The sequence below is a fragment of the Ascaphus truei genome, chromosome 8 (genome assembly GCF_040206685.1).
Source record: "Ascaphus truei isolate aAscTru1 chromosome 8, aAscTru1.hap1, whole genome shotgun sequence".
Lineage (NCBI taxonomy): Eukaryota > Metazoa > Chordata > Amphibia > Anura > Ascaphidae > Ascaphus > Ascaphus truei.
Genome location: NC_134490.1, coordinates 21,276,760 through 21,304,319, shown reverse-complemented (window position 1 = coordinate 21,304,319; position 27,560 = coordinate 21,276,760). Strand labels below are relative to the sequence as shown.

Genomic DNA, 27,560 nt, shown 5'->3' with positions numbered 1-27,560 from the left:
ATTTTGTCCAGAGAACATAGCATGGGGACACATACCTCGCAGCTGGGTGAATGACGTGAAGAATTTGCTCGTCAGAGACTTTAGTTCATTATTGGCCAGCGTGATGAAATGGATATCCTGAGCAACATTACTCATAACGACATAGAGGCCGGTTGGGAAGGCGTTCAGGGCGCAGTTTGATAGATCTGCAGAAGATACAATGTAAAAGGAAAATAAATGATAACGGCTCACATTTCATACCTCAAGGCATATTTCTTTTCATGTTTCATGATCACAAACTGCTTTACGTTTTTAAACTGAAAAATCGTGATGGTCATTTTCGATTAAACCCCCTCAAGATTCTGCAATGCATCCATGTGTCATGTAATGCAGGGGTGCTCATGTCCAGTCCTCAAGACCCCCCAAACAGGTCAGGTTTTAAGGATATCCCTGCTTCAGCACAGGTGGCTCAAGCAGTGGCTCAGACGCCACCTGTGCTGAAGCCGGGATATCCTTAAAACCTGACCTGTTGGTGGCACTTCAGGACTGGAGTAGAGAGCCCCTGATGTAAGCAACACTATGATAAAAAAGAAGAAGACATACAACCTACATAAATACAATTAAAATAAAACTCTATTAGGTCGTGCTTGTTAGTGTTCTATATCTCTGTAATGTTGTCAGATGCTATTACATTTTAAAAGGCATTTCCACTTGCATGTTTTTTTGTTTTAATAAATGCAGCGGCTGAACGGCGGAGGATAAATGGCAGTGGCGAAAGGTCCCACTCTGGCGGAGAAGGTGGGGGGAAGCCCAGCGGTCCTTACCCGGAAGTTAGACCCCACGCCGTAGCAGAAGTGGAGCCCAATGTCCGCAATTGGTCATCTGGGTGCCACGCACCGGCTAAATCCCAAGCCCAGGGAGGGGAGGAGTAAGAGAAGGGGGGAAGTAATGAGAGAGACGTGGGGGGGGAGATAAGAATGAAAGAAGGGGTGAGATGAGAGAAGAGGGGGGAAGTCCGATTGGAGAGAGAGGAATGGAGAAAACAGGGGAAGAGAGGGGAAGGGAGAAGAAGAGGTGAGAAAAAAAGAAGGGTGGAGTAAGAGCGGCGAGAAGGGGAATGAGAGGTGAGATAAAGTGAGAGAGGTGAGGGCAGGATGAGAGGTGGAGTCAGTGGGGAGGAGAGGAAGGAGAGGTGATGGGAGTGAGAGGCGAGGGGTGGGAGTGAGACGATGGGGGGAGTGAGCGGCAATGGGGGGAGTGAGCTGTGAGTCAGAGGAGAGTGGGGAGTGAGAGGAGAGGGGGGAGTGAGGGAGTGGAGAGGGGGAATTGAGAGAGGAGTTGGAGAAGTGAGAGAGAGAGTAGAGGGGGGAATGAGAGAGAGGAGAGGAGGAAATGAGAGAGAACTAGGTGGAGTGGGAGAGTGTGTGGAGTGGGAGAGATGCGGAGATTGAGAGAGAAGAGTCAGGGGGGAGAGTGATGATTTGTTCTTCAATGTAACTATCTGCTTAGAAGAGTCCAGTTTGCCAGACAGCTGTGAAAACTTTGGGTGAATCAGGGCAGTGCTAGAAAAGGTTGCACAGAACAACACACAAGTCCTCAAATTTACATAATTCCATAATGGTTTGGTTGAAAAACCAATATGCGCTTTGAAGTTTGAAAAGCTAATTTTACTCCTGAGATTAAAAAAAAAAAAGAGGCAAAACAAGAATAATGTACATATATTCCTAGTTTGCTGTAGAGGTTCCTGAATAATCCACAGCGTTGTTATTATTAGGTATGCTGCTTAAAATCTTCTATAGTAACTCCTTCAGGATGATTGATACTCTGTGCAGGGAATACTTTACATAAATGTTGACTCCTGCTTGTAATTTGCATGACATATTGACTTCTACTTTGATGACAATCAATCAGATTTGTTTATGCAGAAATAAACATGACAAGTTGTCTTCACCAATTTTAGTTTATTGTGCTGAAGTGGAAGGAACACAGTCTACATGAAACAGAAGGTCCAGTGTGGGAAACTCACCTTCTGTCTTCTTTATTTACAGAAAGTGATACAAGAACAAAAAGAGAAACAGCGCAAAAAACCTCATAGTGTAGTATATTACAAAGTGTTCATAGTGTTAAACAGGTAAATATTGCACGTACATCAAAGAGAATATACAGTATATCAGCATGACATGTATAGGGACATGTTACCACTACAGCAGTCTGCAACCGTGGATCAAGTTGTATCAGCACAGCAGCCGGATCGGATCTCTCCTTGTACACCCTCCACTCGAGTTAGTCAAGGCCACTCACTGTATGGTGAGGGTACAGCCGCCGCTGTCACAGAGGGAAAGGCTCCCTTGCCGGTTCCTGGTATCGGTTCACCACACTTGTGCTGGTGACGTCATCAGATGGCACCGATGGAGTTTCTCACGTCGCGTCTTTTGCGGGTAAAAGATGAAGACAGCCAAAGAATGTCCCGTATAGAGTCAGTGTTGGCAATACAAATAAACCTTAGTAGGGGGTGATAGGAACGTGCCCTCTTCCTTCCAACGCGTTTCCCTGATGAAGTATATTCATATACGAAACGCGTTGGAAGGAAGAGGGCGCGTTCCTATCACCACCTACTGAGTCCCCGCTGGCGCTGAGCACGTTCATGCTTGGAGAGCGCTCCAAGCATGAGCGCTGGGTGTCCTGCATGTACGCGCACACGCACACACGCAAGGGGGGAGGGCATTGCGGGTAGTTGAGCGCGCGGGAAAGTATAGTTTTTCTGTTTACTTAAGCGCCGAGCGCGGAATGAGCATGTGTGCCTGCGCACGAGCACGCGTGCACAGCGTGAGCGGGGACTTACATATATCTATATATGTAAGTAACCGCCGCAAGCGCTGCCCGCTCAGCGAGCTCAGCGCTAGCGGGGACGCAGCCTAACGCTGTATTCCCTACTTAAATACATTATCGTGAGTTGAAAAAGTGACAAAAAGCCTCCACCATCTAGTGTACAGCAAATAAAAATACCACCCGTGAGCACATTCACGTCTCAGACAGCTCTGCAGCCCTGCCTTTCCCCATCAACCTTTAACTTCATGTCCATTTAAACATGGACCCCTATAAGCATATGCCTGCGGTATTACACAGCTTATCATACAAATTATTAACGTACACTACTTTCCCTCTAGATCTCAGATTGCAAATATTTGCAGAAAAAAAAAAGATGCCATGCCATTCAAACTCAGTTTACAACCAAATACTACTCGAATTGTTTTTCCAAAACAAATTTTAAAGCTACGGACTTTCATCATATCCCTATTGTTTACTGGCTGCACCTCCCAAGTCAAGGCAGTGGCATAAACGAACATGAATTACAGTGTCATTTTTTTACATTTATTACTACAACCAAATCCAAAACACAAGTGCCCCACCCTCTGTTTAAATCAATGCCTAACCCAGGGGTGGCCAACTCCAGTCCTGAAGGGCCACCAGCAGGTCAGGTTTTAAAGATATCCCTGCTTCAGCACAGGTGGCTCAGTCGTTTACTATTAGTCTATTAGACAGGGTCGGGGTTCCTTACAATGCATCTGATCTCAGACGCGCTATTAGAGAGGGTTGGGGTTCCTTACAATGCATCTGATCTCAGACGCGCTATTAAGAGAGGGTTGGGGTTCCTTACAATGCATCCGATACCAGACGTGCTATTAGAGAGGATTGGGGTTCCCTACAATACATCTCATCTCAGACGCACTTAGAATTAGAATTTCGCAATATAATTGTAGGGTTCCTTAACCAAAAAAACGTTCAAAAACACTGAACTATATGATAACACGCACAGCTATATGCTACTGAACAGCTGATTTGCATCAAACAGGAAAGGTTCAACTGTAACTGTTTAACCCTTCATCATATTGCGATCATTGCGCACTCCTCGGAACCTCACAATTGGCCCAAACGGAAGAGATGGAGTCTTCTATTCCATTCTTGGTCCGGTCAGATTGAATTACATCATGGGGCCCTCAAGGGGTTAAAACCAGATAAAAAATCCTCCCGTTATTTCATCCAAATATTACAACATATGCTAAACAGAACAGTGTGAATCACAGTGGGCTAATACAACTCTGGTGTTAGGGGAACTTCCCCTGTCCAGGGCATTACTCTCTCTATACCCAATCCCCTTTATAGTTCACTGTACTTGTGAATATGTTTCTTAAATAACTTGTACACAGGGTCATTATAGAAATTTCAAAGCCCTGGATCTAAATTACTATTTATTCTACATATTGTTGATATAAAGTATGACCATGTCTGCAACTTGCTAAAACGGCATGAAGTTCTGTTGTTTGTTTAGCACTTAGAATTTTACTGTAGTATATTTCTCCATATGAATAGGTGTGCTAGTAGTATATATAAAAAAAACATTATACTGTGATTAGTAAAGATAGCTCACAGAGTTTGTAATGATCCATCTCAGATGCTGTGTTACATTTCTTTCAAATGCTATTTGAATTTGTAAGATACTTAAACCACATACTGTATTTGAGAGAGAGAGAAAATTACTCATGAGTGGTGGAGAGGCTTGTAATTGAAGATAAAGAGTAGCAGTGAAAACACCAATCGCAACAAAAATCTGATTTCTTTAATTTAAAAATAAAAAATCATAATATGCAATACATAAAGTAGAAAGCCATTACTTTCAAATTCTTGGAGTCAGGAAGGAATTTATTTTTCCCCTTATGAGATATCATTGGATGATATGACACTGGGGTTATTTTGTTTGCCTTCCTCTGGATCAATAAGGAAGTATAGATATAGGATAAAGTATCTGTTGTCTAAATTTAGCATAGTGAACAGAGGTAGGAAGAAATCCCAAAATTCGGTGCTCAGCTATGTTTGACCACTTAATGCAATAATATCTTAAAAAGTGCTATTGATCAGTTTAGAGAGGCATTTTAATCCAGCCTCGTGGGTGTTTGGTGATTCAATATGCCTTAATTGAACTCCTTAGTGTGGGGACATGTGGTGTATAACTTCCAACATAAGGGTGAAATGCATGTGTACAAAACCCTGTGTGGACACCACTGTAATGAATAGTCACCCTGGAGACTGCACATAAATGCAAAATGAACCCCCAATCCTTTGTGTGAAGGAGAGGGGTACTCACAGTTCTGAGGCAGTAGTTCCGTCGGCGTGCATCACGCTTGTATGTCGGGACAGCAGAAGAGTTTCACAGAGGAAAAGAGCGGAGCACAGCAAAGAACTTGGGGGCTAGACACCGGTGAATAAGGGTTAAAAAATGCTTTATTCCATGGTAGACATCATGGTGTGGTGGCAGGTAGGATCTCTAATGCGTTTCGGGCAATGGCCCTTTGTGAAAGAGTGTTTTCAGGTCGCGTCTCTAACAGCTGAAATAGACGTCACCCCCGCAGTGGCGCCAAACCGGCTGAATCAATCTCATTGGCAGATGTAAACAACCAATGAGAGATGAGCTCGGAATCATACATCCCTGAATCGGGGGTGCGTGTATACAGTGACGTGTCATGCATCAGCTGGAGGTGGGGGGGGCGTCTATATCAGCTGTTAGAGACGCGACCTGAAAACACACTTTGACAAAGGGCCATTGCCCGAAACGCGTTAGAGATCCTACCTGCCACCACAACATGATGTCTACCATGGAATAAAGCATTTGTTAACCCTTATTCACCGGTGTCTAGCCCCCAAGTTCTTTGCTGTGCTCTGCTCTTTTCCTCTGTGAAACTATTCTAAATTTAGCATAGGTTGAACTTGATGGACGTATATCTTTTTTCAACCTCATCTACTATGCAACTATGTAAATAAGTAAACTACTGTAGTAATCAACTGCTAAGCTCCCCAAAAGGAGGAAAACACACCCAGATATTTTGGCACTATCAGGTAGATAACTTAACAAGCTTTAAAATGTGACAAAGAATGTGGGGCGTTTTAGTTGAAGACTAATTTTTGCTACTTTTACTCACTAAAAATAATTATTTCACAACAGATACAAATGTAAGGCTTATCTTGGTGATGTATTAGTTATCTATTGCCAATAGAACTGAAACTGTGACTGTAGAATCCTGACTTTGAAGTATGCAGCGCCTTGGAGTAGTATATGAACCTTCCAACATTAACTTTAGACAGCTTTCTCCTGGAACCTATGGATGTTCTAGCTCTGCCAGCAGATGAGAACTTAAAACTATATTTTTCAGATTCTAGTCCAGTACAATTGTGTTGCATATTGGCAAACACAGTAGGTTGGATCATCCACACGGTTAATAACATTGAAATGTTCAAACCTGGTAACCGTTCATTTTCTATTTCATGCTTTGAAATCCAAAGAGAAAATATACGTGTGTTCAGAAAGCTCTGAATTAGCATGGACTACAATGATCACACAATGAGCTCTAATACCCATACCGAGAAAGTCTGTCACGGCTAAGCTTAAGAGTGAGTGCAGCTTTAAGAACAAAGTTTATACATTGCTACAGAAATCAAGATTTATAAAACAGAGTGGGAAACTACAAATCATCACCTGGTTCTCCTTTTTTTTTGTTTCAAATTTTTTATTAGGCATTTATTACATTTACAGCATTTTGAATATTTGTCAACAGTTTGGCCTAATACAAGTTTTCTAACTTTTGTCTGAGGTGGGGGAAAAAGTCCCAACGTCCCCCTGACCCTCAGGGGTCTGTCGGGGTAGCGCGGGTCAGGAAACAGAAAAGGGGAGAGAGAGTGGTAGAGGGGGGGGGGGGTTAGGGGGTGAGGGGGTTGAGGGGGGGGGGAGGATTTGGCTCCCTTTTCTTTGGCAGCCTTAGTTTGGGTCTTTATTTATTGCTACTATGGGGCATTTCGGTGTTGGGGGAGCATATACATTAGCCATGGGTCCCAGGTATTGTTGAAAGAGGTGGTGGACCTTTTCAGGAAGGCTGATAGTCTTTCCATTTCCATCACCTCTTGCACCCTCTTTTTGACTGTTTGTTTGGAGGGAGGAGACACCTTCTTCCAGGCGGCTGCCACCGCACACCTAGCCGCTGTGAGGATAAAGGAGACTAATTTGCCTGTTGGTCGATCCAGCGCTTCTAGGGGTCTGGCCAGCAGGTAGGTCAGCGGGTCAATGGGTATTGTGAGGTCTGTGACCTCTTTTATTAATTTTTGTATAGTTTCCCAGTACTTCGGAATTTCCGGACAGGTCCACCAGATGTGGGCCATGTCCCCCTTTTGACCGCAGCCTCTCCAGCATAGATCGGAAGCCAGAGGGTAGATTTCATTTATTCGAACTGGGGTAAGATACCAGCGAAACAGTATTTTGTATATGTTTTCTTTGATTGTGGTACAGATTGAAGTTCCTGAGGCATTTTCCCAAATACTTTCCCAATCCTCTCGGTCTATATCTATTTCCAATTCTGCTGCCCAATGCAGCATATAGTCATGTGTAGGTGCATCTATAGCTCTCTCCATTTCTGAACAAATTTGCGATATAAGACCTTTCTTGTGGGCTGTCTCACGACAGAGCTGCTCGAAGTTAGTGAGAGGGGGGAATTCCAACGTTGGGGTTAAAGTTTGGATAAAATGTCGAATTTGTAGGTATTTGAACACATTCAGCCCTACCATTTCGTATTTAGATTGTAGGTTTTGGAAACTCAGGAACTTCCCGAAGCTCGAGGTCGGCAATCGCACTGATATTTTTGGTTTTGAATTCGTCAAATTGTCTGGGTTCACAGCCAGGTGGGAATTTCGGGTTTTTGCGAATTGGTGTAAGTTGAGAGTGAGATGTTGTGAGCTTAAATTTGAATTTGCATTTCGTCCAGGTCTCCCATGTGTGTCTCATCGGGCCTAATTTGAATTTGTTATTCTGCATGTCCTCCTTGCTTAGGGACCAAAGGCAAGCCGGCAGTGAAGGCGTCCCGGCATATTGAGTTTCTATGTCTAGCCAGCAATATTGGTTTGGGTTGGCATTCCAGACTACTAGCTGTCTCAGTTGTGCAGCCAGGTAGTATCTTGTGATGTCTGGAACTCCCATTCCTCCTCTCCCCCTTGAGGCTAAGAGAACTGTTCTAGAGACTCTTGGTTTTTTTCCTTGCCAAATAAAATGAAAGATTAGTTTTTGGATATTTTTCAATTCTGAGCCAGGGATGTGGACCGGGAGAGTCTGGAAGTAGTAAAGTAATCTAGGGAGTATATTAATTTTAACCGAGATCATTCTCCCGATCCATGATATCTGATATTCTCCCCATTTTTCTAGATCTTGTTTGATTTTTTGGAATAGGGTCGGATAGTTATGTTGGTATAGAGATTGGTAGGTCCTCGATATCTTAACTCCCAAGTATTTGATACAGGAGGAGCTCCAACGATAATTAAAGTTTAGTTTGAGGAGTTTCACCTCTGGCTCTGGCAGGCTTAAGTTCAGGGCTTCTGATTTATCGTTATTTATTTTATATCCTGAGATTTTTCCAAAATCCTGGAGTTCTTTTTGAAGGTTGGGTAGGGAGATTTGAGGTTTTGACAGGGTTAGGATGACATCATCTGCGAATAGGGATATTTTATGCTGCCTTTGACCAATTTCTATTCCTTGGATGTCTGTATTGAGCCGTATTGCCGATGCTAGTGGTTCTATCGTTAGCGCAAAGAGGAGAGGAGATAGAGGGCATCCCTGTCGAGTTCCATTTGTGATCTCGAATTTCTGGTTATTGCCCCCTGGTAATTTTACTGTAGCTGACGGGTTTTGATATAGTCTACGGAACCCCTCTAAGTATGCATCTTTAAAACCAAATTTGCGCATAGTCTGGTCCAGGAATTGCCAGTTTATTCTATCGAACGCCTTCTCTGCGTCCAGGCTTAACAGGAGAGCTTTGGTGCCTGTGAGGTGAACATGGTCAATAATATTAATTGTCTTCCGAGTATTGTCTGAGGCTTGCCTGCCCGCGACAAATCCTACCTGATCGATGTTGATTAGTCTCGGTAAGATGGGGTTTAATCTATTTGCAAGAATTTTACTATATAATTTGAGATCACTGTTGAGGAGGGAGATTGGACGGTAGCTTCCACATTGCATCAGGTCTCTGCCATCTTTATGTATAATAGTTAAGTTGGCCAGAGACATTGTTGGCGGGATTTGGTTCCCTTCCATGAAATAGTTAAATGTTTTTAGGAGATGCGTGGATAGGGTAGGCAAGAATCTCTTGTAGTAGACATTTGTGAAACCGTCAGGGCCAGGAGACTTAGTGATTTTTAATGATTTGACCGCCTCTTCCAGTTCCTCTTTTGAGATCTCAGCGTTGAGGACTGTGTTTTCCTCCTCCGTTAATGTGGGGAGATGGCATTTGTTTAAATATTGCGTTATCAATTCTGATGCTATTGGTTCAGGTCGGCCGTTTTTAGATCTTAAATTATATAGTTCTGTATAGTATTTTGTGAATTCCATGGCAATTTTGCTGTCACTATATTGTATCTCGCCAGATCTACTCTTGATCGCCGTTATTTGGGATCTCTTTTGTACCCCTCTTAATTTACTGGCCAGGAGTCTGTCGGCCTTGTTACCCTTGTCATAGTATTATTGATTGGTCCATTTGAGGGCCTTTTCAACGTCCTCCAGCTGGGTTTGTCTAAGTTTTGTTCTAGCTGTTAATAATGTTTTGTATATCTTTTTGGAGGGGTTGGCCTTATGGGCTTGTTCTATTGTTTTTATGCTATCCGTGAGCTCTTTGATTAGTTTTTGGCGGGCTTTTTTCCTGTGGGATGCAATGGAAATAAATTTCCCTCTAATGGCTGCCTTATGGGCTTCCCATAGGATTGCTGGAGAGGAGACTGTTCCTGTGTTGAAATAGAAATAGTCCTTAAGTGAGGATCTAATTTCTCTTTCTATCGCAGGATGATTTAGCAATGAATCATTTAGTCTCCAGGAGTATCTTGTTGTTTTCTCAAACGGGATTGACAGTGTCAAGGTAATCGGGGCGTGATCGGACCAAGTGATTGAGCCAATGTCTGATTCAATGGCTGCCGCCATCACATTTTTAGTGGTCAGGAAGTGGTCTATTCGAGAGTAGGTCTGGTGAGGTGCTGAGTAGAATGTGTAGTCTCTCTGGCCCTGGTGCTGGGTTCTCCATACGTCCACAAGTGAGAACTCGCTCAGGATGCCCCTAAACCTTTTCCCCTTGATGTGGGAGTGGTTGTACGGGGGGGACCCATCGTGGTCGATCTGTCCTCGGTGGGGTTTAGAACCATGTTTAGGTCTCCCCCCACTATCATCGATGACAGATATCCCGGGTCGACGCCTACGAGAACTGTTTGTAAAAATTCTGTTTGATTCTCGTTTGGGGCGTATACATTGATCAGAGCACCTGGTTCTCTTTTAATGTCCAGTTTGAGCTTCTAAATGTTCTGTTCTAATTTAAAAATCTGAGCAGGCAGCATTTTTTTCAAATCACCCATAGCATGACCAGGTAAAGAAAAACAGAGATGATTATCACATTTTGGCTATTACTGGCTTCCTGGCCCTGATCAGTGTATCTGACTCTCCGGTTGAAAGACTCTGGTGTGCTAATATCGCGACCTCGGTCTCCAGGCCATCAGACTTAAAATTTCCAACCTTGGTTGGAGTATTGGCCCCTGTGACAGAAGCTCAGGTGTTATCAGGAGTGTCCATGGGGATTTGACTCACATCATCAAAAGGTCTGCAAACCATGGTCTTCTTGTTCATGCTGGAGTGATAACAATGACCTCCAAACTCTGATCTTTTGGAAAGTGCTCTGGATCAGAGTTATTGGAGGAAACACTGACTAGATGGTAATTACAATCTAGTGTGAGAGCGTCTACGCCACGTGCCTCTACATCCCGATGCCTTCAGAAGAAGTTCTGGCATTTGGTGTTCAATCTTGTTGTCATTAAGTCTATTGATAGTTCTCCCCATTTGCACACAATCTGCTGAAATATACCTGCTGATTCAGTGACCATCTCCTCCACACTGCGACCTCCAGTGAAACTCAAATGGAAGAGAACAGCGCAAATAGCGCAATAAAGTTTTTATTATATTAAAAATGAGTTAAGAATATGTGTGATGCACTCACAACAAAACAATTTGTGCTGTAGTCTTCCTTATGAGTTTCACTAGAGGTCGCAGTGCGGACTAAATAGAGGAGATATCCAGGAGTCTACTATACCCATCCGTACTTGCCTATGTATCCTTATATAAATATACCGTCTTGTGAGTGTAATACTTTGGAGTGTGGCATTTTCACATTTTTATATGGATTCCACTAGGTTTTTTCATTTGCGCCATAGATTTTTGTTCTTCTCTTTTGCACTTTTCTACATTATACTCTGGGTGAGAGTATCAGAACCGTAGGCTGTAGGGAAAGTATCAAGGCGTTTTTATAATCTAGATACAAAAACAAACTTGCAGCTACAAGGTTGCAGCTTCAACTTCTTATTGATCAATGTTCTTGCTCTGTTCAAATATAAATTTCCATGTATAGGTCATAGGAAAGAGGAATCATATAAAGTTTTGGCGTCATCTTACCCACGCCCCAGCTGTGACTTCTGATTTTTCTTATCTCGCTGATTTTGAGAATTTCACTGATTTTGAGAATGTCACTGATCTTGAGTATTTTAATTGTGTTTGTTTATTTTTCTATTTCATGTCACTTGTGTTTGTATTAGCAAATTTACTACACACGTTTTATAGGTTGCGCTATTTGTTTATTTCAAAGAGACAGGTGTCGGTGTTCTACCTCCACCTGGTAGGAGCATATATCCCCTCATGCCATGCATAGTTATGGATGGACCGGAGAGAAGACAGATTTATCAAAGCAAAAATCCTGTTCAAAGCCTTTCTTTATTTTTTATTCCATTTTTGCAGCTTGGAATGTTTGAGACATGGGTGGCCAACTCCAGTCCTCAGGGTCCACCAACAGGTCAGGTTTTAAGGATATCCCTGCTTTAGCACAGGTGGCTCAATCAGTGGCTCAGTCAATTCTGCTAAAGCAGGGATATCCTTAAAACCTGACCTGTTGGTGGCCCTTGAGGACTGGAGTAGGCCTCACTTGGTTTAAGACATAACCCCCCCCAGAGCTGGTACTATTGGAAACCTGCTGTATTTGTTCAGGTGAAAAACTAGACTGAAAAATTATCCATAACTCTATAACTGGCAAAGCTGAGCAGACAAATGAAATGTTTGTCCAAGGTGAGAGATTAACATTTATAAGATCATATTTTTATTTTTTTACATTTAGATTATATAATCATCAGCTCTCTATTGCCTTGCACAATTAAAAGCTTAAAAAGGCTTAAGTGTTCCTGATGGAAATATTAATTTCCTAGATTCTGTTTTTTGAAGTGAAACTTCTTTGCTGGGACCAAATTGCTTTTTCTTGAGACGGAAGTGGGTTATGGAAGAGGCCGTTGGGCCGCGCCGAGCAGAAGCTGCCATCACCACATTGCCAGCTCGCACATGCGCAGATGCGGCCATCACCGCGACCAAGCGCAGGCGCACAGCACAGAAGGGTCCCTGTTCCTTTGCGCATGCGCAGGCATTGTATACTCGCACATGCGGCAATCATCACGATCAAGCGCATGCACACAACAGGGTCCTTGGGCCTTTGCGCATTCGCAGACATTGTCGCCTCACATGCGCAGATGCGCCCATCGCCGCGATTAAGCGCATGCGGGCCTTTGCGCATGCGCAGAAGAATTCTCCAGACGGTCTCCGGCACTCATGTACAGAGGCCTCTGGAGCTCGGCAGCCGTCAGCGCGTCGCGCTTGGCCAGCAGCAACACCACCAGAGAGAAGAGGACACGGAGCCGAGACGATCCACCCACACATGCATACACACGGTTACACAATGTCATACACACACACAATGTCATACACACAGTCATACACACAGTCACACACACTGAATTCACAATTAGTGCAAATAGCGAATACAAAGGTGGGGGTGCCGAGCACGCGCGATCTAAGTCAATTTTCTTTCTTTTTAAGTCCGTTTTCTAATCCTTTTTCAATAATAAATCGGTCAGGTAGGATTGATTGACAGATGAATAAGAAAGATTTAGAGTACATAGATTATTTAGATAAATTAGGCATATAGGTAGATTCAATACATAGATTAAATGGGTAGAGGGTTAGATGGCTGGATATAGATAGATTTGGTAAAACAGATGATCAATAGGGTAAGTAGATCTGAGATTGCAGACAGATACCAAAGAATGCAAAACTTGCGAGTTTCTGTGGATTCTGCTGTTGCCCCAAATTGAGATAAACAATTACATTTTCTGTTTGATTTCTTATTTAAATTGTAAGGATGGGATGACGAACAGTGCAGAATGTGACGATCTGCTGTTGTTCTGAGGAGGCATCTATATGGCAAAGCATTTGCATACAATAAGTAAGAAAGCCAGACTTCTCTTTTTTTCCCCCACTAATAGAAACTGGATACAATGCTTTCAGTAAAATGCTCTTATTTGTGTACAAGGCTGACATTTCTGAATGAATACTATAGCTACAGTAAAAAGGAAATTGGTTACTGCAGAGAGCATATTCAATTACTGTACTTTGGAAAACTGCATAAAAATGAAAACGGCAATCCAAGCGGCCTTTTTTGTTTCGTAAAGATGTCCTTAAAGGAGCAATCCAAGCGCCTTTCTTTCTACATCGGATTGCAGCAGGGGGTCTCCGAAGCTGAACCCCATTAATTTTAGCTCCGGGAATACCGTATTTCTGCAATTACTTACCTCCGTAGGGTAAGCCGTGGCATCATCCAGTGCGGCTTCCTATTTTCCCGCATGGCCGGGGGCTTAAACTCCGCCGCGATACCGGTACCCCCTGGTACCAAACTGAGCACGCACCCCCCAAAAAAATTCAGTCGCCACCCCAAAACAATCCCTCACCCGCCCACACGACTCTTACCTGCGGCAGGGTCCGGCTGTGGGGTCCGACGGCGTGGTGCGGCCTTCACTGTCTTCTCTCCTGCAAATTCATCTTTTCCCCCTGCAGCTCCAGTTAAAAAAGCCATTTGATGCCGTGTGGCCATTTTAATTGGAGCTGCAGGGGGGAAAGAATTTGCAGAAGAAGATGGAGAAGACCGGGAGACGCCGCCGCAGGTAAGCAGACGACAGCGGCCAATATGCACATGCCCTTGGCAACAGGGCGAGTGCATTTGTCAAGCTCTGTGTGTGTGTGTATGTATGTGTGTGTGTATGTATACATACATACACACATACATACATATTTATATTCCTAGCTTACAAGAAAGACCTGATTCAAAGACTGCACCAGCCTATTCCGTTTTGACACAATAAGTGATCACTGATTGGATCGCTGCAAAACGACATCTTAACGCATATATACAGATGCAGTCTCTGGATCCGGCCCGCGCTCCAGGGAGTCTCTGTCAGCTCTCCGCCGGCTGCCCGCAGGTGATCTTGTGCCCCTGTGGTGCGCGTTCACCTGCTAATGCTTGAAAAAAGCCGGGTGAATAGCACGCATAGGAGGCGCGCGGGGTGGGGCATTCACGTGCGGCAGCCACACAGAGGATCGTCCAGAACCGAAGATTTTATCTGTAGAAAGACGAAAACTGATTAACTAGACAAAAATAATCAACATCAAAAACCTTAGGAATAACAGCAGAGAATTGCAGCTAGAGCTGAAAAACCACTTTAGCTTGTTGGAGATGCCAGGGGATGCATCAAACGCTTATCAAAGACTTAGGAAGATTATTGTTGAAAGTGCAGAGAAAACTAGAGGAATTGCTAACAGAAAACAGGATTACAAAATAGCAGATGCGACAGAGCAGTTACCGAGGAAATGACAAGTTATAAATAAATATAATTGAATAGACAGCTGTGCAAAATTATCTGCAAGTATATAACAGAGCATGTAAGAAATGTAACTGCAATATGCTGAAGAAGACGATCAATGATAACCAAGATGATTCAACAATAAAAGACTATGTACTGAACCATCCGAAGCTCAGGCTACCATCTCCAGTCTGAACTTACACCCAATGCCTTTATAGAGCCTTCAAACATCAATAGTCGTATGTCAGTTGTTGGGGCGGATGCGAGCATTTCTGCTATGTCAGCTTGTTCAAGGTGGTGCCCCTTCCCTTCTTCCCACCCCCCAACTCATTCCCCTCCCAATTAATCCATCCCTATATTTCTGTTTTCTTTGTTTCTGTACCACTCCCCATATTCTGATTTATATTTTTTCGACTCTGTAAAATCAACAATAAAATGTGAGTACCAAAAAAAACAAAAAACATGCACTGTTCAGAGAGAAGTGGAGACTTCTACAAGACACTGTACCGGAACAGAGATAACAAAGGGCATAATCAAGCAGATGTAGAGCAAGAAGAAATGACCACTGATGAACCATGCATCCTTCCAGAAGTAGAAAATGTCTTCTGTTTTTCAGTAGATGTCAGCAATCAGCTGCTTTTATTTAATTTTTTTTATTGTATTTTTCATTATTTTTTGGAGTGTGTTGTGGTGGAAATAATCTTATCCAAAAACAAAATTCTGGCAGTTTCAAACGTATTTTTTATTTTGGGGCCATTCTATACCTAGTTTGCTCAGGGCGGTTTACAGTAAATCTCAGATGAATGAACGAACACATGATTAAGTGAATTTGAAAGGAGGCTATTTTCTCATAGAACTGAACCGATAGTCGTCGTTACTTTACAAATGTTAGGATACAATGTAGACAGGTATACAAATGAAAAGAGAAAGATATTATAAGGTGGAAAGTAATTTGACGTCGCATGGGACCCCCTGGAAAGAAACCACTGTATTTCAGCTTTGGTGACCTAGTTCCCATCCTGTAACTAAAAAGGGGGATTAGGTATGGAGGATTGCTTTAATAATAATGAATCGCACGAGTATGCTCTATGAATGGTTAATAATACAAATTCTGATTTCCTGATGAAACAAGGAGCAAGTTTGTGAGTCACAACACTGCATTTCCAAACTTTGCAATGATTCAGTATGGCCCCATAATCAGGGAACTCATTCACTTACTACAGTGGTCTCCAAACTTTTCAGTACGAGGGACACATCGTATATTCTATACATTTTCGCGGGCCAAAGAAGAAAAAAATATTTTTATCATTTGTATATATTTTATAAATGAATGAATATGTTTTATTTGGATCTTTTGGGGGTAATCAGCATGATCTGATTCAGAACAAAAGAGAAATGTGACAATTACAAAGAAAGGATGCCGTGCTTACACTGGGACATGATATATAATGAGCAAATATATATACATTTCAAGTTGCTGCGGGCCGGATAAAATCTTGTGGGGGGACTGATGTGGCCCCCGGGGAGTAGTTTGAAGACCCCTAACTTACTACAAGCAACTGCATTTCTCAATCTAGCTTTTGTCAGCACCAAGGGAGGCAATACAGGTATCAATGGGGAAGAATGCAGTAAGATGTGGCTGCAGTATTTGGGGTGATATGGGAAAATGGGGTGGGGGGAGGTTATATATTTGCCAGTCAAGTACAGTTGCATATCACTGGCTAGTAGGCTGTCATATTACTGCTCAAAATGTATTTTTATCCCCAATTTTAACTTTACCTATGCATTCTTACATGTCTCTTTACAATACAGTGCCCTGCATTACCTCCAGCAGTGAAGTGATTAAAAGATTATGTAGCATATCCCACTGCATTCCTACCTATATCCTCTCTAAGTAGACCCATTATTTCTGGATTATCTTTTCGCTCATATGAGGAAGGACATCTAATCAGCTGCTACCCACACCACTGAGATAGGCATCTGCAGACGCTTATCCTTAAATTAAGCAATAAACACCATATCACCGCCTGTTGAAAATACATTGTGAAGGCAGTAATTCTGAATTCTAGCCCATGCCTGATTTCCATATATTTCCAGAAATAGATGCTGTCATTTGCCATTTGATTCTGCAGCTGTAAGCCAACATAGAAAATATCACAGAAAGAAATAATCGGGCACAAACCCACAGCATGGGGAGTAAATATATTGGCCCATATTTACAAAGCAGTCTTCTGCCACAAGATAGCTTCTGGCTCTGGAAGACATCATACGGCTGCATTGACTTGAATGGGCAATAAGGTGTCTTCGATGGCTTTATGGTACAAGACGGTGTAGTAATTATGGCCCATTACGTAGCGAAACCCAACAATACAAATAGATCTCCCATTATAAGTAAAGTAACAGGCGAAGTGTCCACATTTTTGGAACTTCCATATACCTTTCTTAGCACAACTGATCTATTAATGAAAAGTATGATGATTATCCTGCTAACTAAAGTCACGTTTGCTACATACATTTGGTCAACATCGTCTTCCTCAATGTAAATCAGCCTTTTCTACCCATGACTGTGCTAATAGCTTCACTCTTTCTTACAATGATACACTTAAAGAATGGTTAGCACAATGATATATGAATTACCTGTGATTACAGTGTTTTATTTAATTGGTGAAATGCACATGTTCAATTGAAAGGAAAACACCAAACGTCTAAGCTGTTACTGTATATATGAAAAGGTTTGAAATGGTTTTGTCTAACTTACATAATTGGTTTCCATTGAAAACAAGAGCAAATCTGCAGAGCAGTAATTGATGTGGACAAAAGGTAGCAAACTAAATTTCGGTAGAAAAAAGAGAATGCTCAGAAAAAAAAGAAAAAAAAGAGAGAGCAAGGAAACCGCTACAATTTGTCAAAAATGTGTAGGTAATTGGTCCAGAATGAATAAACGAAGTATTATTCAGTTATCAGCACTTGCTGAGCATCAGACAATTATAGGTTTTGTGTAGAAACAATGGACTTGCAGTGGTATTCTGCGCAGGCATTAACATTAATAACAGACATCTGCGCATTCATCAGATCAAAGCTGCAAATGTAAACATGAAAACACAGCAACAGCGCTAGGTTTTATTTTTTTGTAAATACATTGAGGGTTATTCATTAAACTGTGATAGTGCCAATCAGGGCAGTATCACACAGAAGCTCACATTGGCCCTATTGAATTTTAATCAATAACCTCAACAAAGTTGCATTATTAGGTCTGTCATCCACATATTGGATATTAATTGCAGGCTCATCTATCCGTCTTCTTTCTTCCCCTTCATGATATACATTAGGCATAGACTAAGAACTTGTCAATGCAAGCTAGCTGCAAAGCCGCAGTCTACAACAGACATTTCTTCACATAACTCCCTCTACAACTAAACACCCAAGCCATTGAAACATTTACTTGCAGAACAGAGAACATATATTACGAGAGCCACCTCAAGAACAACAGTTGATGCCCCAAATCTTTTCTGACATCTTTCAAACGCCAACAGAAAAACACGTAATTTTGAGAAGAACCATTATGTTTGAGAAGAACCATTATCTTCGAGAAGAACCATTGTCTTCGAGAAGAACCATCATCTTCGAGAAGAACCATTATCTTCGAGAAGAACTATTATCTTCGAGAAGAATCATTATCTTCGAGAAGAACCATTATTTTTTCCCTTTGTAAACAGAATCATAGTTACAGGTTGCCAGAGACCCTGTGGCCAGTGGCGGATTTCCCATTAGGCCCGGGCGGCAAAATTTTGGGGCGACAAAAATGTCCGTCCCCATATACAGATGCCGGGCTATCGGGCTGAAGGGTAGGCACTTGCCTGTAGCGGCCAACCTCTTTGTTGCCGTCATCCTTCTCCTTCCGAATCGCAGTGTCAAATGACGCCGCGGATGTCACCAACGTGACGTCACACGGCAACGTGACGCTGCGACGTCAAATTACTTTCCGCCTTATAATATCTTTCTCTTTTCATTTGTTTACCTGTCTAGACTGTATCTTAACATTTGTAAAGTAACGACGACTATCGGTTCAGTTCTATGAGAAAATAGCCTTCTTTCAAATTCACTTCATGTGTTCGTTCATTCATCTGAGACTTACTGTAAACCGCACTGAGCAAACTAGCCATAAAATGGCCCCAAAATAAAAATACGTTTGAAACTGTCAGAAAACAATTTTGGATGAGTTTATTTCCACCACAACACTCTCCAAAAAAAATGAAAAATACATTTAAAAAAAAATCAAATAAAAAGCAGCTCATTGCTAATATCTACTGAAAAAGAGAAGAAATTTAAAAGTTGTAAATATTATTGCGCTTCTAATTACATAAGGAACAAATATAAATACTTTAAGATAGATCTGTTTATTGCACCAAGATAAATATTATTTAGACATCTGCACTATAATCTGTGTTCATTAATATATATTGCACCTTTTACTTCTACAGCCCTTTCCAGTCCTAAATCTTTTTCACTAACATCTCCCTACCTATGGAACACTTTTCCACTTAATATTAGTCAAACACGTTCACTTTCCACATTTAAAGCTGCAGTTCAGTCTTTTTTTTAATTTTTTTTTTATTTTTTTACTTCAATAGTTTTAAGTGTGCAATCTCTAATTACCTAAAGAACTGTATAGCTGCAGGTCAATTCGTTCTCCATGTATTGATAGGTCGAAATTTGGTGACATAATTAGTGAAGGGATCTGTTTATATTCTGCTTGTCTGTCAGTGAAAGCTCATGAATATTCATGAGCATTCCTGCACTGACATGTGCTAGAGGGAGGGCAGGGCTGACAAAGGGGTGTGCCAGGGCTTGTGACAGGACATGAAGGGGCAGTGCCTTAGCAAATGGCTGTTAAAATAGAATACAAGAAAATTGGTCTTTCAAAGTTGTTTTTTTAAAAACAGAAAATGCTAAAAGTATTTTTTCTTACTACAGAACTGATTTATTAAAAAAAACACACATGCAGGATATTGACTGAACTGCAGCTTTAAAGCCTAGTGGTATAGCCAACTCTTAAAAGAAGCATTTAATTTAAATGTTTACATCTCTACTACGAACTCAAGATGCACTTAACCTCCCGACTGGACTTTTAATAATGCACTTTTATGCCTACAGTGCAAATTTAATTCTGTATATTGGATAGAGATACAAGTATCCCACTTTCTTCAAATAATACTTATAAACCCTATTACAATTAGATTTGCTTAAAAATTGGTATATTTCTAAATTGCGCCGGATGCTATTTGTATGTATGTATGTATGTAAAATATGAAAAACACAGTGATCACATACTGGAGCCCACAGAATCGGAGGACAGCACACAATACTTCTGGAGTGTATACAGAAGATAATAGTGTACGCCGCTTCGCAATTGTCCCACAGTATCTCTTACTCAGTCCCAGTGGCCCAGATGCTAACTAATGAGCCACTGTTGGTTCCGGCCCAGCGTTGGAGCTCTTATGAAATATAGGTGTGTTAATAGGTGCAGTTCTGGTACTTTGCAAAGAATGCTGGTAGATGTGTATGATGAAAAGGATACTGGTGCTATAGTGCTGATCCCTTGGATGTTTTTCCGCTTGATCTACTCACAGCTTCAGGACCCATGGGGTCCTTCACTTGACGATGTACTCTCTGCTCGCTCGTACTCGCTGCCTACAGTAGGTACTGCTCTGCCAGTCTGGGAAGGCTCTCTCATTGTGATGTCTCTGTCGCCAGGCTCCTCGGGACAGTTTCTCTCTTCTCTCTGCAGGTCTCCTCCCACTCATGTGCTCCTCTCTTGCTTTATCTCTCTCGTAGCCCCAACTTTCATGAGGTCATCCTTCTTGGTTGTCCTATCATCTCAGTCCTTTCCTCGTTTCATAGTCATTGGTTGAAGGGCATGTCCATCATTATACTTATGTGTGTTTATAGTGATGTTACACACACACACACACACACACACACGTATGTATATATGAAGACAAATAAGGACAGCACTAATAAAAACACTGACAGGGACTGTGTGAAAGTCCCTAAAGGTATAAAAATAATATTATTGGTATTGAATTTGTATCTGACCAATTAGCACTAATGATAATCAAATGAAAACCACTTATCTATTTTGAGATTAGTAGAAGACATAATGAACTACTGTCTGGATGATGGGAAATTACTAATGTCCATATACATAACTACATAAAAAGGCCATAAAATGGAGTCATAAAAACCAAAAAAAAGTCCTTCGGAGACACAGGCTGCTTTCTCCACTGGGTGAACAGCTCCCTGCATTGAAACCTAAGAAAAGAAAAAAGAAGGAGAAAGCACACACTCCTGGTGTAATAACGTAACGACAATTTTTATAAAACAGTGTAATTCCGCAATCATCACACTCACAGACATCAGCAGGTATCAAGCATGTATGAGTATAAAACTCCAACTCCGTCTCAGCTGTCAAGGCTCTAGAAATGTCCTTCGTGTTCCGACTATACGCCGTAGTATTGGACGCCCACGGTGTAACCCGGAAGTGGTGTTGGTACCCTGGGAAATTTGTCCTCCGGCGTTGCCCTGATGAAGTTGTTTTACACAAAGAAACGCGTTGGGTTATTCATTCTCCATATCACGCTGAGAACCGGCATCACATCACGTGCCGGACTTCCAGGAAACACTCCAGTAAAGGGGGAAACCAAAACCAGTGCTGCGGATTGCTGGAGGACAAATTTCCCAGGGTACCAACACCACTTCCGGTTTCCAGGTTACACCAAGGGCGTCCAATACTATAGCGGATAGTCGGAACACGAGGGACATTGCTAGAGCCTGGACAGCTAAGACAGAGTTTGAGTTTTATACTCATACATGCTTGATACCTGCTGGCAACTGTGACGATTGCGGAGTTACACTGTTTATTAAAATTGCCCTAACGTTTTTACACCAGGAGCATGTGCTTTCGCCTTCTTTTTTCGTATATATATATATATATATATATGAAAAAAGATGTATGTATATATGTATATGTATACAACAAGAAAAGAAAGCGCCCGATCCTAGTGCAGCATGAAAAAAATACAATTTAATAAAAATGAATAAAACCAACAAATGCGAACTCACAAACAAAGGATAAATAAAAGCAAATAATGAGTATACTCATTCCCAAACCGCCCACGATGTGCCTTTGTATGCGCGCCCTCTCTCTGTCTGTGTTTTCTCAGCTCTTCCGAACCGACATCCAGCAGGGGATACAGGAAAAAGCTCACCACAGTGTGACCCGGAAGTCCTCCACAAGGTTAGTGTATTCCGGATGTGAGGTCTGCAGTTCGTGACCCCGCGATGCAGGGGCTGATCAGAGAAGTCTCTCTGCACTCCCAAAGGCAGTCCGTTTTGAGGTGGGCAGTGAGGATAGAGTGAAAATGTATATCACAGTGTGACAGCAGCTAAAAAACGCTCTTCCCTACGCGTTTCTTCACACTAAGTGATTTCATCAGGGGATTTATTCATTTTTATTAAATTGTATTTTTTTCATGCTGCACTAGGATCGGGCGCTTTCTTTTCTTGTTGTTCACAGATTTCTGGGAATTCGTTGGTCCTTGATGAGAGCAGCCAGATCCTAGCATGGACCCTTGGTTTGGTTGATATATTTTTACATTTTTATATTTTTATTTTCAATTTGACATACTTAGTGTCATTTTTTTGCATTTTTCCATTCATTATCAATTGAGTATCATCCAGGAGGGATTCATTAGTGCAGTAGTTAAAACTACCCACATATGCCATTTTATTATATTTGTATTGTTCACTGGCATATATTTGTGATCACAGCAGCTTTTTAAACATTGGCACTCAGCATTTTATTATAACATATTGCATGTATTTTTATTAGTGTGAGTCAATCATCCATATTATTGTTGCATTCACCTTTGCCATTCACCTTTGCTATATCCACTCAATACATTCATTTGGTATTTAGTCTGAGTTTACACCTGAGGAGCGCAGTCTATTCTTTGTTTGTAATAATATGTATATGTATATATATATATATATACACACATATATATATACATACACACACACACACACACACACACACACACACACACACACACACACACACACACACTATTGAGGACTTCTACATGAAATGATATGCAAACACAGATAACACAGGGCATAATCCAGCAGAGGACAAGCAAGAAGAAACCATCAATTATGTACAAAGAGTCTTTCCAGAAGTAGTGGAAAAAGTAATGGGAAGGCTCTTAGGGAAAATGGAATTACAACTAAAATCTTGAAAAAAAAAGCTGGGTAAGAAGTAGAAAAAAATCTTTGCAAAACTATTCCTTCGAGCAGCGTTGATCCATGACTCTATTGTCTGAGGGACATGTGGCTGCAGGTAAAGCGATTTAGACTCCGCACACTTGAGCTCAATTCTGGCGTCTCGCACCGACATGGTAAATAGGCGAGGGAGAGATTGGCTACCGAGTGAGGGCCTGACCCCAGCAGCCGGAACGCAGAAGGGTGGCCCAACATCCGGCACGGCCCAATTTTAGCGCCAGCCGGGCCTCTTGCCAGAGAAACAAGTATTTACTCAAAGAGCTGCAAAAAACCTCCACCGTATAGCACATAGCAAATAAAAATATCACTTGTGAGCACATTCACATGTCTTAGACAGGTCTGCAACCCTGCGTTTCCCCTTTATCACCTAGCATACAGTGCGTCCACTGCGGCAAGGGATTCGGGGAAATGACATGCAAATGAGCACACAGTGTCACCTTTTGCCTGAAATCCATTTTTACATGTAAACGTTAGAAGCTAATGCTATTTCTATCTTGTTGTTGTACATTCAAATATTTGTCTGGAAATATATGGGGGGGGGGGGGGGTCGGGGAATTAAAAAAAGTTATATAAAAAAAAAATAATAAAAGTTGCCAGTGTCTGGCCAAAAATATAGCATCATTAGGCCTCGGCCATGTTACCTGCTTGCGTGCTGAAGCGTGCTGACGTTCGCTCATGCTTGCCACTGAGCCCCTACAGCGCAATTAGAGCGGCTTTAGTAGGGACTCGCCTACGCTTCCGCAAGCGCGCGGAAGCGTAGGTCTTAGGTAATTTTAAAAATCAAGCGCTTGCCGGAGCGCACGGCCGGTCACGTGAGCGGTTCGCCCAATGAGGGCGAACCAGCTCCGTGACGTAACTGGCCCGCCCCCGGACCGCCCCCTGACGGCGCGCAGGGCAAGCAACCGCAAGGCCAGGGAAAGCACACGCTTTCCCTGAGCCTCAGCGCGCATCAACACGCAAGCAGGTAACATGGCCGAGGCCTTAAATGGACATCTGCTTCAAGCAGGCTTTGAAGACACGTGAAACTTGAACATATAATTCTAAAACATTTGTGTGCTTTGCATTGCAAGTAGGAGGATTTGCATTGCAAGGAGGTGGATTAAGTTAGGTACAGGCACCCACAATCAGGCTACACATTTTAATTAAATCAGAGAGAACTAAAACCCTTTTGCTCAAGTAAAAGCGTTAACTCTTTATCTGGTACAACCTTGCTCTTTTCCAGCAGAAACGTATAAATGGGCCTTCTAACTCCCTAGTCACCTCAGTCATTATTAATATTCCGCCAACAACAATGTCATAAATGAGTTAAACCTATGTTTCACTTCTGTGTGTAATAGCTCAAAATACATTGCAGGTTTGCATATCTTACTCATAGAAACTAATCCCCAATTAAGTGGAATTGGTTTTATCTTTTGTATTTTGGTTGACTAATATTAACCTGCCTCTGCAGTAATATTTAATAGACTTATACTGACAAACATGACTGTCTGATTAAAGGAAACACAGTTATACATTTAATTGCACATGTACATGCTCAGTATACAAATTAGTGAAATAATAATGACAAAGTAGCAAACAAACTAAAACCACCACGTGAAAAATAGTGATATACTCATGAACAGGAGTAATAGTCTTCCAAGCATGTGGAAGTTGCAAGCCTGTGAAGTCTCACTCATTACGAGCAAGTTTTCCCTATTGAGAAGGCCCTCTCACTCACTCTAGACTTTCATGGAGTCATTGCTAGTCACTGCTAACATTTCAAGAATATAGACCCGTTAGACATTGTGGTAGAATCAATGAGTGGAGTTAGCATCTTGTTGTGGAGTTATACTGTACTATGTTACAGTAGCCTGCATACTAAATAGCATTGTAGTCACCCCAGCAAATAACAGTGTTATTTTGTCCTTGTGAAAAAGGGAACATTCTATTTCTTTTTATCATTGTTTGGCTGCTTATGTAAAGGGGATGCTAATGGACTTATCAGAGCCTAGGCCCTCTTCATCTGACATTCAGTTACCAGGGCTTTGGTTAAAGCAAGGAAATAATGGGATGCTCTTCAGCACATACGAAAATGAGGAATTTACGCTTATTTGCTGGGTATATAAAGAGGGTATATAAATGCATGCTTTGACTGTCATTTTACAATCCAAGATGGAGGCGTCTCTGCTGAGGGCAAGGTATAGATAAAGAGGGGAGGCTGGAGAGAGATAAGAAGCAGGAGAAGATTAATTAACAATGAGAGAATAATTATGCTGTCTTCTCTAGTGAGATGGGTACTATGTATTGCACACACTCTAGTACCACATACATTGTAGTGAAAGCGACAATGATTTTTTTTTTTTAAACAGAAAAAATGACTTCCCACAGTATTCAGGTGGTATGTTCTGGTTTTTAACCAGTTGTAACTGCACTGTAGCTCATACATAGCACATACAGTGCTTCTTAGGGCTGTTCTATAGAGGATGCACTTTCTGCGCCGTGTGCACGCGCGGCAGTTATAGTTGGCTGTAGTTAGTCAGCCTTCCTATAAAGGACAGCGCGCGCACGGCAGTGAGCGTGGAGCCAGTCGGCAGGGGGGAAGATGGGGGAAAGATTGTGCACTGCTACCGCCGCAGAAATGTATGTATATTATTTATTTATAAAATATTTTACCAGGAAGCAATACATTGAGAGTTATCTCTCGTTTTCAAGTATGTCCTGGGCACAGAGTAAGACAAATAATACATGGTTACAAATACAGTTACATAAATGAACAGGGTATACATTATATACAAGACATTGCGTGCACAGTTAAAGAAAATATATATTATGGGCGTATGAAACAGTTACAGACCAGATTAAAGTGTGAGACAGCCTTAGATTTGAAAGAACTTAAGCTGGTGGTGGATATGAGAGTCTCTGGTAGGTTGTTCCAGTTTTGGGGTGCACGGTAGGAGAAGGAGGAACGGCCGGATACTTTGTTGAGCCTTGGGACCATGAACAGTCTTTTGGAGTCTGATCTCAGGTGATAAGTGCTGCATGTGGTAGGGGTGAGGAGCATGTTCAGATAGATGGGTAGCTTGCCCATGAAGAATTTAAAGGCAAGACAGGAAAGGTGAACTTTGCGCCTAGACTCTAGTGATGATCAATCTAGTTCTTTGAGCATTTCGCAGTGATGTGTGTTGTAGTTGCATTGGAGAACAAAACGACAAATTGAATTGTAGAGGGTGTCAAGTTTGCTAAGGTGGGTTTGAGGTGCCGAGCCATATACTATGTCTCCATAGTCAATAATTGGCATTAGCATCTGCTGTGCGATACGCTTTCTGACCAGGAGACTTAGGGAGGATTTGTTCCTGTAAAGTACCCCTAGTTTGGCATAGGTCTTGGTTGTCAGGGTATCAATGTGCATTCCGAATGTTAAGTGGGAGTCAAACCATAAGCCCAGGTATTTAAAACTAGTGACAGGGGTTAGGCTAAGGCCCCGCTCCCTCAGTCAGCACGCCCGCACTGCAGACAGGCGGAGCGCTGACAGACACAGACCGCGATATGCGGTCTGTAGGGAGCGAGAGCCGGGGCTGGAGTGGGAGGGAGGGGCGTGGTTTAAGCGGAGGGGGGCGTGGTTTAAGCGGAGGGACCCGCTACCGCCCCCCCCCCCCCCCCCCCTCCACGGGCTCGGGCTCCCGGGCTGCAGCAGGGAGCTGCTGCGGGCTGCCCTACTCACACGCTGACACTCAGGCACACACACACACTCAGGCAGGCACACACACACTCAGGCACACACAGACACACAGACAGGCACTCACGCACTCAGGCACACACACACACACACAGACAGGCACTCACGCTGCTTTCCCTCCACACTCTCCTCCCCGCTCCCCGAAGCCTCCCCTCCTCATTGGCTCACAGCCACACCACGTGACGCATCGACGCTTGGGATTACAATTCTCTTGAATCCCCTAGCGGCTGACGCGTCACAGCGCGTAGTGAGCTGTGCCATGAGGGGGGACTGGGACCGGCTCGGGAGGATTCCCCTGCTGGTGGGGAACGCTCGTGCGGCCGCCCGCGCCGCCAGGCACAGCGGGTCCCAGGCCTTAGGGTGGTGTTAGCGTTGGTTCTAATCAGGAGCTCAGTCACTGGAAGCTTTACAAATTTAGTCTTGGTCCCAAATACCATTGGTACAGTCTTGTCAGTGTTTAAAAACAGTTTGTTTTGGGAAATCCAGTTTTCGAGTCTCAAAAAGTCAGACTAAAGTATGTGTTGAAGGTCAGAGAGGCTATGGCTGTGTGCATATACAATTGTGTCGTCTGCATACATGTGTATTGAGGCTTCCTTACAAGCTGTGGGAAGATCATTAATGAACACTGAGAAGAGTAGGGACCCCAGAACAGAGCCTTGCGGGACACCACAGGTGATATCCAGGGGGTTGGAGTTAGAGCCTGAGATGGACACATGTTGGGATCTTCCTGATA

At 42.5% G+C, this 27,560-nt stretch overlaps 1 protein-coding gene across 4 annotated transcripts in view; it reads right to left on the bottom strand.

Annotated features, from left to right (window-relative positions):
* Positions 1-27,560, bottom strand: part of LRRC20 (leucine rich repeat containing 20) — a 365,681-nt gene that overhangs the window by 282,496 nt on the left and 55,625 nt on the right. For all 4 annotated transcript variants that reach the window (XM_075610762.1, XM_075610760.1, XM_075610764.1 and 1 more), the window contains one exon: positions 36-185. In XM_075610762.1, coding sequence (XP_075466877.1) covers positions 36-185 — 150 coding nt within the window. The remainder of the gene's footprint in view (positions 1-35; positions 186-27,560) is intronic.